At 36.7% G+C, this 11,062-nt stretch overlaps 2 protein-coding genes across 2 annotated transcripts in view; one reads left to right on the top strand and one right to left on the bottom strand.

The window, feature by feature from the left end:
* Positions 1-264: 264 nt before the first annotated feature.
* On the bottom strand, positions 265-1,776 carry LOC128729458 (F-box/LRR-repeat protein 14). Its single transcript, XM_053823045.1, has one exon. The coding sequence runs from the start codon at positions 1,774-1,776 to the stop codon at positions 286-288; it is 1,491 nt and encodes a 496-aa protein (XP_053679020.1). The 3' UTR covers positions 265-285.
* A 7,972-nt stretch (positions 1,777-9,748) lies between these two features.
* The window catches only part of LOC128729455 (protein Wnt-5-like), a 9,835-nt gene continuing 8,521 nt past the window's right edge, over positions 9,749-11,062 (top strand). Inside the window, exon 1 of the mRNA XM_053823041.1 lies at positions 9,749-9,864. Within this exon, the coding sequence (XP_053679016.1) occupies positions 9,749-9,864 (116 nt within the window). The remainder of the gene's footprint in view (positions 9,865-11,062) is intronic.

The following is an 11,062-nucleotide window of genomic DNA, read 5'->3' as shown; positions in this document are numbered from 1 at the left end:
GTAGAATGAGAATGAACTGGCCATTCACAATATAATCAACCGAAAATTCATTACCGTAACATTATTAGCATTAAAATTGCTAGCTGACGCTACAATCGATTTTCGCACTTTTCCTCTAATCATGCGCCCTTTCATTGTCGCTCTTTGTCGTACTCGTTTTTTTCTTCTTCCTAGTACTATCTCTTCTCATGTACGATTCGAGTTCTCATGTACAAGCAACCTTGCAAATTTTCTCCCAAATGGCCACTGTTAGGATTACTTCGTTTAGTAGTGTCTTACAGCACATCACCGGACATGCCAAAGGCCAAGATTAACCTTCGACAGTCGAGGCAGCTGATTGATCTTCTGCAGTCCAACCGGTGTCAGCCGGGTGCAACCGTAAAGATCGATGGCACGTAAGTTGACCAGCTCGGCGGCGATAATATCTAGTCCACGATCAGTGATGCGGCTGCACTGGCCTATATTCAGAGTTTCCAGATCGTGGAGCGACTTGGCGACACGAGAGAGCCCTTCATCCGTTATCTGGCAAGCGCTTAGGCTTAGCGAGCGTAGCTGAAACAGGCCTTGCGAGATGTGTACCATGGCCTGATCGGCCACCTTATCACAGAAGCTAACGTCCAACGTAGAGATCGAGCTGCAGCCTTCGGTCAGGTACGCCATACCGATGTCCGATATGTTATCACAGGCACGCAGATTCAGCTCCTCCAGACACGGCATACGCGCCAAATGTTTCAATCCGCTGTCCGTGACGGAAACGCAGAAACTCAGATTTATTGAGCGCAACGAGGTGAGACCTTGGGCAATGTGCCGCAAGGCCTCGTCCGAAAGACGCTGACAATCTTGCAGTCCCAGGTACTCAAGGGCCGGTGTTCCATCGTCCGTCTCCTTACTGAGCCCAGCAAGGTGGCCGATGCCGTGGTCCGAAATATGCCAGCAGGAGCGCAAATTTAGCCGCCGCAGTTTTTTCAAGCCCCACGAAATGAGCAACAAACCTGTGTTGGTGATGTTACTGCAACCGCCCAGCTCCAGTACCTCGATGTTTTTGAGGTGTTGCGTGATGCGACCGAGGCTGGAATCGGTCACCTGCTTGCACAGCGAAAGATTCAAGATCTTGAGATTGGGCAGGTCGGAAGCGAACGAATGCCCGATGGCAATATCTGTGATATTGTAGCAGCCGCTCAGATTCAACGACTCCAGGTTCGGCACGCCCGTCACGATGTCCTTCAGGGCGCGCCTCACCGACAGGACCTGGACGCGCTTAATGCCACGCTTAACCAGCGATCCGAACAGTGTCGGCGAAGGTCTTCGCAGGTGCAGGCTCGCCTCTACACCACGCCAACAGCTCTTGGTGTACGCGGCGTCACGCCAGACTGTGCAAACTTGCGCCGCCCGCCCTCGATCTTTGACGCTCAATTTGGCAAAGATCATCGTTAGTATTTCCGGGTACAGGTGTCCAATGTGAGTACCCTCTTCTTCGATGGGCTGAATCGGCGGTGTGATTGGACTCTTGGGGCGATTCGCTGCTCGTACTGCATGATGATGGTGAAGGACAGCATGACGCCCAGAATGCACGTGGTGCGAGTGAGCATGATGTGATAGGTGATGCGAAGGAATGGTGTATATGGCTGGTGACGCAGCTGTTTGCTGCAGGTGCGGCTGATGAAGCACTACCGGATAGGGCGCGAACCGGTGATGGTGTGCACCAGCAATCGTGTGTGGCCGGTGCGATATAAACCCGCCCGGGATTTCTGTTAACATGAAGCTGGCTTCCTCCATTTTGGCACTGGTTGCTTAAACTAACGGTCGTGTGTAGTTCACTCAAGTGTTCAGTATGCTTGGCTGCTGTTCGCTTCGCTCCGATTGACTGCTATTAGAGAATGCTGCTTTTGCACTAAAATGTTATCACGTCACGTGACCCTCCGTTTAATGCATCACTATCATTTGCGATCGTATCAAGCTGAGTGTTATCAGGGTTGTACACGGTATTGGAAATAGCCCGTTGACAAGTATGTAATAACACCGTAATTCTCACCACGCTCTTGCGTTGCAATGCGTGCACAGTGAGTAACGTGCGTTTAACGTTGTCGTTTCGTACAATGCGTCGAATGGAAACCGACGTTAGCCGCTACTCAACAATGTATTGGCAAAGGGTTGTGATCGTACGCCGGTTTCGCCGTGTAACAGCGGTACACCGTGAGCCAAAATCATTCAGAACCACCGACACAACACAGGCTGCAAGCAAACGGGGACAATCCACTCCGGCAAGCTGGAGCAAACGTTGCAGCAAACTGTGCCAGTTTGCATACACTAGCACAAAAAGTTTAACACCAACGCATGCTGTTGGTACGCAATCGAACACTGTGCACACATAGGAAAACTGTTTTCTGGCGAGTCCACGGTCGGCGAGCCTCTGCCGCGATGAAAACGTGCTCGAGTTTGGTCTGCTGCGATTGCTTCTCACACCTGCACAACGTATGCACTTCTTTCCAAATCCATGCCGTGGCTGTTTACAATCGTTAATTCGATCGTTTTGGGGTGCCAAACAAAAAAAACGATCGAAGGTTGTGAACGCACAAAAGAACACCGTCCGTTCACACTCTCCCTGCCATTGTTGTAAAATATTCTACCACTATGTGAGAGCTATGACGCGTCTTCTCTCGACGACGTTCTTCAACGGAATAGCGCTGCCAGTGAGCATTTTGTTCGCTTCGGGTCTCGGAATCCGCTGGGCGCACGAAGCTGTTTTACTCGCGAGTGTCGCTTCGGCTTGTCGAACAAACGGATGAACAACATTCGAAAGGGAAAACGTTAGGCGGCGCTCTGGAGTGTGCATCGATGCCGCTGTACTACAATATTCGATAAGATGCCATGTGGGCGGCCGTCAACCATTGAACATCTCATGTAAGCAATTGCTATTCCTATGGAAGAATTTCTTTTGCTATAATTGAGAGCTAAACGCTGAACGTCATTTCTTTATCTTTTCGGTATGAGAAGAAATGTTCCACCTCACTCAGAGCTCATGTTGCTGTCTGCAGGATCTGCAAGTGTTGCTTATAGCACACGTGAAATTGAAAACATTAGATATATTTTATGAAGCTAGTATTCAAATAGTGACATATGTTGTTACTTGCTTCAATCGACATTAATAGTTGTTTGCGATCGGTTATAAACATTGTAGTAGTTGTTGTTCAGAGATTCGCCAGAAGATCGAGTTAAAAAAAAACTAGAGACTTGTGTTGGTAAATTAAATAAATCAACGATATCAGCCCTCTTTTGACGAACTATAAACCATAACATTGCCTTTGTCAAAAGAGTTGCTTTTCGCTTTGAATAAATGTTAGGTTTGCCGGAAGCAACGGCAGAATCTATCAAGTGTATTATTTATAGCTTTAAATATCAGATTGGAGAAATGAATGCTACATTGCATGATATTTATATATATATATATATATATATATATATATATATATATATATATATATATATATATATATATATATATATATATATGTATATATATATATGTATATATATATATATATATATATATATATATATATATATATATATATATATATATATATATATATATGTATGTATATATATATATATATATATATATATATATATATATATATATATATATATATATATATATAAATATATATATATATTTATATATATATATATATATATATATATATATATATATATATATATATATATATATATATATATATATATATATATATATATATATATATATGTATATATATATATATATATATATATATATATATATATATTTATATATATATATATACATATAAATATATATATATATATATATATATATATATATATATATATATATATATATATATACATATATATATATATATATATATATATAAATATATATATATATATATATATATATATATATATATATATATATATATATATATATATACATATATATATATATATATATATATATATATATATATATATATATATATATATATATATATATATATATATATATATATATATATATATATATATTTTATATATATGTATATATATATATATATATATATATATATATATATATATATATATATATATATATATATATATATATATATATATATATATATATATATATATATATATATATATATATATAATATATGTGTGTGTGTGTGTGTGTGTGTGTATGTATGTATATATATATATATATATATATATATATATATATATATATATATATATATATATATATATATATATATATATATATATATATATATATATATATATATATATATATATATATTCTCACGATGTATTTCAAACGGAGCTATGCAGTAATTTGTTGGGAAGTGCAAAAGGTTGGCAAACCATAGTATGCAATTATACTCTCTATCTCTATCTATTTCTTTCTTGTTTTTATCTCTAGTAATATGAGTCTGTGCAAATAATTAAGAAATCAGAATAAAGGTTACACTTTACGGGTTTATTTTGATTCCCTGTTACCTAAGTAACAAACATTAACCTGTAGTGCAATCGCTGAAAGCGAACATGCGCCATCTTTCGTCGTGTAGCAGAACTGTTGTAACGAAAGGAGAAGTATTCGGTTGGTTAGATCGCTGTATTGTATACATTTACAATGGAGTGTAGTGGAATCAATGGTATGAAACAGGAAAGAATACGTATATAATCTATGAATGATGCACGCAACATTTGGTGCTATTTTCGAACAGTTGTATACTTGCGGATTGTAAAGCAATATTACTGTTGTATGTAAAATACACTACACTACAGATAATACTATATTAACTTACTTTTTAAAAATGAATTAAAAATCTTCTATTTTAAAGCTGCTTCTTTTTTATACAAATTTTTAAACTGCAGCGTAAAGTTTCATTGTCTAATATTCTTCTTTATTTTTGTAAAATAAATCCTTTATTGACATTTATCTTCCTATTCTTCACATACTTCTACTAGTTTATTATGTCTCATTTCTATTGGAGTCTACTAGATTATTAATTGTCTGGTTCTTATACAGAATTAATGATCGTTTTTACTGATATATGGTAATATAAAATTTGCTTGGAAAAACTGTAAAATAGAAAATAACCTTGTTAAGGCAGTAGTTGTTTGTGGCAGCTTTATTATATTTTTAAACATACATCAGAAACCAATCCATGCTGTGGAACGAGGGCTTAAATACATTTTTACCAACTTTACTACTTCATTTAAGAATAATACATTCCTTCAAGTATATAATGTTAAAAAAATTTGTTGTTGTATTATATTATATTTGTTAAGTAAATTTGGACATGTAGTACACGAGCTAGCGACGATACGTCTAAAGTTAAAACTTAACGTATAAATTAAACTGCAACTCAAAAAATTATTCTTTAAAACTTTTTCATACTATTTATGTACGATATTCATGGAGTTCACAAACGAAATATCTAATACATTCGCTAGTTGCATGCAGCTATGTTTGCTTCCAAACTTCAAACCCTCATTAATGAATGGTTCATTAATCATTTTTAAGGTAATGTGTTTACAAGCCTGACAAGTTTTCCTTCATTGGCGGTTGTTTTTCGCCGGCGAAGCGATACTGTCAAGGATGCCGCCTATCGATGATTCCCAACTGACTCCTCTTTCACGGAGGGTCATGAGTCATGTGCATTGATGAGCATTGGTCAAACTGTTGCTTTTGATGCTGTGAAGAAGTGTTTGAATCGGCAGTGTATCTTCATTTTGATATCCATTTTCAGTATTCGTCATTCGGGAACTTGGGTTTGTAGTCTATTGTGGCAATAGCTATTATCATGCGCTTTCTTAACCTTCCCTTAGTTTACACAGGTATGCGTGCCAGTGTGCACGTGTGTGTATGCGTCAGTGTGAGTATTGGCTGACTTACTTCGGCTGGCCATGCATACAGCATGGACCAGTTGGCAGAAGTGAGGAGAATTCCACATTTTGTTCCATCCACTTTGCCAACATTTCTTTCCTCGAGCATTTCCTCTCGTGTAGCGAGGGAACCTGTTTCGTTCATTTCATCTTCTTCATCTCATTTCGTGTTTTGAGCGGTTCGTATGTTGCTCGTTTGAGCCTGATGGTCATCCCCTTTGCTTTATTCTTTACCGCCAACGGGCAGGGGCGATCAGAGAAAGGATGATAAAAAAGATCGCCACCTAAACCAGCCTCAAGTAGTGTAGAATCGAATACATTGATATTACTCATCACAATGTGTATAGGAATTTTGTTTTACTAATAATTGCATACTGATCGTATACTAAAAGCAGTAAGATGGTGGCTTGTACAGCTTTTTTCTTAATCGAAGTATAAAAAGCAAGAAATCTGATACGATTTTAAACTCACATTGCTCACTATACTAACTGGTACAAGCTTAAAAGCAGTAGTAAATTGATAGAATATACTCTCTAAAGTGTTTGGTGAAGATCAGTGAAATGAGGGGCTCTTCCAGCGAAAATGGGAAAGGAACGGTGAGCAGATAATGAACGAAAAGAGAAGAACCGATATATAAACGGAATAATGTTTAATGCTATCAGGCATGGGAGCGTGTTTCAGCATAGACTATACGTTGACCTGTCCTGACTTGGGTTGTGTCGGCTCTCCAGAGAGGGCAGCAGTGTTAGATATGCGTAGCGAAGCGGCACATGGACACACAGAGAGTTCAAAGAAGAAATGCCGCTACAACCGAATAGCTTGGGCATGTGTCCATCTTGTCCAGACGGGAGGGGCAATATACATTTGTTCTGCTTACGTACTATGCAGCTGCAAATGCACATCATTGCTTTGATGCAGTTTCCTGTTTATTTATTCCGTTTGTTCGTTATAGATGTCCGACCTGGCCAATATGACCAGATTGACCATAGGATTGCAACTTGGCAGACATAAAAATTCCTGTCTAGATTTAGATAAGAGAACGTACTATAGAAAATAGTAAAATGGACATAAGGAAGAATACGCGCCGTTATGGTCCATAATATATGCAAATAACTACGATTATTTGCAAATCAGTGTGAACTATTCGACGACGTATTCAAATGTGAACATCTACAAGCATTTAATTTTCCAATAACAAACATATTGATTCTCGCTTCTGAACTGCTAATGCTAAGATCAATGCTATAATTTGATAATTTAATAAAAAATTCATTTTTGATTGATTCTGTATTTTGTGGCAAGATTAATAACATGGGTTGATTAATTTTGTCTAATAGATATATATGATGCATGTTTTCGTATAACTTACAAAAATAATGTATCAACAACAACAGTAAACCTGTAAACAGCGGATTTATGTATAAAAATCGGGCACATTTATGTGTAAATTATCAAACATAAACTACCTTTGAGTTTGAGACTGTACATGCTCCAAAACGAGACGTTATGCGAATGATGATATTTATGCTAGAATTCGAAATGATAGGTGCCAACCCTGTATATTAGCAACTCTCTCTGACAAAATTTGGCTGGGGAAAAGAAGAGCAGAGCATAGCTCCGCCCATATAACACTACATTAAAGCATACGCAACATGTTTGGCGTTAAACAATCCTGAATGTAGCATAAGAAAAGAGATCTCTACGCAAACGTCATATACGTTGGGTAGGCGAAAAAGTTCACAACGGATATGGAATAGCAAACATCAATTTTCGAACTTTAATCATACTGGGACGTGGGATCAATTAATGCTATATTTCAAGTGGTACATCGGTATTACTATCGCAAAATAACCGCACATTTTACTGCTTTGATTGCTTTTTAACAATAGTGAATTGATTTTTTCATGTTTGACAGGACGTGTATTAGGAAATTTAGATATCCATCGGTATGAAATGGATGCTTTTTAAATGCACTTAAAGGCATTTACACATTTAAGTGTACTTTAAATAGAAAATGGATTGTACTTTTAAATGAGTTTTTATCAGCACTTTAAAACTGGAAGTGGTGGTTTCAAATATTAGTTTAAATATTTTTTAATCGAGTTGTTTATATTTTAAAAACATACTTCCTAGTTTGATAACATATCAAATTGAGAAGGGTTTACTGATCCCTGCTTCATGAAATTTACGATTAATATTTTTCTCATATTTCAACGGCAATAATTCTGTTGTTATTATTATTTAAAATTTTGCATGGATATTCATGTCACAACATCAATGGTGAGCGAGAGCGTCGGTTTTGTAGAAAAGAGATATATCAACTTCGTGACAAATTGAATGGACACAAGTCCTGAAGAGAAAACAGGGGCACTCTATGCACAAAAATGGTCGATGCTGTTAGGAGGAGAAAAAATTCTCTTCTCTCTGTAGCATTGTCGATGTGCTATGTTACTGGCGCTACATAGTCAGCAGCTAAGATGCTGCGTTCGCTCAGAGTTGATTCGTCAGATCATGAGAAGAGCTCGTTGTTAGCGATGCTGTAGACTTTCGTGACAATTTGTAAACAGCTACCATTGGATTCACATTAGATCGAGAACCGTCCGTCAGTTTTCGAGCGAAGTAAAAAAATACAACGATATTGATCAACTACGTGGTGAGGTAGTCGAGAAGATGAAGTATCACGACAATCTACAAAAATTACCCCGCCGGTGTTGCATTTAAATTGGTTAACTTTCGCAAACGGTTGACACGTTTTACCAGAGAATTGTGCCAGAGAAACGAATATGTGAAACAAAACCAACGTATGCAGAGTAATACGGAAACGAAAATAAGTGAACGAGACAAAGAAATAAGGATGTATGCAGTTGTAAAAATATAATGGTTTTGTCCATTGCTTAGCCTTTCTTGTGTAGGAAAAATAATCGAATCATAAGCGGTTAGTAATGTAGAAGCAATAATGTAAAATGAAATCGCAAAGCCAAAGGACACAATAAAGGTGAACCCAAGAACTCGTTCTACGCAAAGCGTGATAGCATTACGCATCGTCCATAATCTTTTCTTCACATACTTATATTGGCGATCTCGTTGATTGTGACAATAGTTGAATGTCGTGCACGCATAACTTTAAACCACCTAAACTAAAAGGAGGCCAGTGTAGTTGGAAGCAGAACTCGGTGTTTTGTGGTCACTTTCGTCCGGGTTCGATAAGCAATTTGTATAAGTGATCCGATAATTGCATACTTAGTGTTCACGAAAAAATAGCAGATGTGATATAGCTTTCGGGATTAAAAGTGTCTGCTTGGAGGCAGTATGTGGTTAAAGAATGATAAGGCATTGATACGAAGAGAAAGTAAATGATGCGAATGTAATGAATTGTGGATTACAAATATGTGGTGAAAAGAATCCAAAATTTGAGCCGAAGATCAACAATAATGCAACTCTAATCACGGGAACCGTTTGTGTTGTTTATTTAATGCAGGCGCATGAAAAGAAATCATTCTAGCACAAGTGTTAATATGATGCAATCAAAATCTAAATCTATGTCACTTGAGGATAGATTCCAAAGTAAAACATAAACAACGCAAACTTGGTTTTATAACGATACATCTAGTGCTCTGTGTGTATGGCCGGGAACATACCTGGAAGGGGAAGTGCTAAGCATCGCAGTGTACATGTTTGTGTTACAAAATTAAACTAGTGTTGGTGCACTTCTAGTAACTGTAGAAGTGATTTTGCTAGAAGCAAGAAAATAGTGTCAAGTAAATAAAACAGCACATTGAAGGCAAACATAACATCCTCCAGAATAAAAACTACCATGGCATTTGACAGTAGTCGCTGTTGGATTACATTATTGTGCATTGGCACGTTCTACATGAGCGTAAGCAGCAACGTGCTTGGTGTGTCACTGGGGCAAGGACTTCCAACATGGATGTGAGTAAGAAAGCTATAAATGTTTTAAAGAAATTGATGTTAAATTTTGCATAACATATCGTTGCAACGATTCTTTCATTAACATTAAGCAGATAATATCGTCTAAGTTGAGCGATGTGATTGTGTGCTTTATAATTATTACCACATGCTGTTTCATGCGTTACAGAATGCAACTTTTGAAAATTGTGTGATATAAGTCCTCTCATTTTATTGCATAATTGTCGAATACAAAAACAATATACAATATTAAACTTTATTTTAATGCCCGACTGAGTCCCCTCCGTATGAGCAGACATAATTATTTGATTGGATGTAGAAAAAATAACAAAGAAAAAAGAGTTGCGTTTGCATGATCACATACTGGCAAACACATAGCCCATTTCTTTCTGTTATTTGTTCGCTTAAATTGCCGAAACATCATAAACAATCAGCCCGACAACAAAAACTGCTGGCCACTACGAATACAACCTAATTTTCACAAATACGAAACACTCAACTCATGTTTAATAATACCGAACAATGTTGACCATAAAATTGATTCAAAGTTGGAATTATATATTTGAGCTTTTTTCTACTTTTCTAAAATATTAGATTGTATTATTATTCAAACAAAAAAATCTTGCAGCATTAAAAAGGACAATCATTGATATTAAAGATGGTAAAGATTACTTCTGAAACATAAAAGTTCTGTAATGAAAATGAAAATGAAATGTAACGGAAGAAATAAAAGTACTGCAAAATGAATATAGTTCAAATTTATACAATTGTTTTAAATTTAAACTTGTGGAGACAATTTGAAGTAATTTATTTATTTTATTAATATGGAAACACCATAGCCTCACAAGCTAATTGGTGTCGGTGTAGTTGATTATCTACTTAAGATTCATTTAAAAAAGATTTGTTAAATTTATACAAGGTGAGCACAGTTTAGCAAAGATAGCGTGAAAACATCCATGGGCTGTGCTAGATTTGTCAGCTTGAAAATGAGATTGCACATAGATCGTGACGTACGGATGTGTGTATGGTGTATTTGGATAAAAAGTGAGGAGGTGTTACTGGGATGCTATGATGTGTTTCCCTATTAGAGCAAGGACAAAAAGGACAAAGAGAATGCGGAAAGTGATATAAATTGCCTGCCACGTATGGCAACTGTATCGTGGTCCAGGCACGATAAATGAAGTTAATCTATTATACTATG

Source organism: Anopheles nili (genome assembly GCF_943737925.1).
Source record: "Anopheles nili chromosome X unlocalized genomic scaffold, idAnoNiliSN_F5_01 X_unloc_14, whole genome shotgun sequence".
NCBI lineage: Eukaryota > Metazoa > Arthropoda > Insecta > Diptera > Culicidae > Anopheles > Anopheles nili.
The sequence above is the reverse complement of the archived record's forward strand: the minus strand, read 5'-3'. Positions and strand labels throughout refer to the sequence as shown.

Bases quoted from the DNA above. Each gene is read 5' to 3' on its own strand.
- LOC128729458 (XM_053823045.1), bottom strand. From the start codon at position 1,776: ATGGAGGAAGCCAGCTTCATGTTAACAGAAATCCCGGGCGGGTTTATA.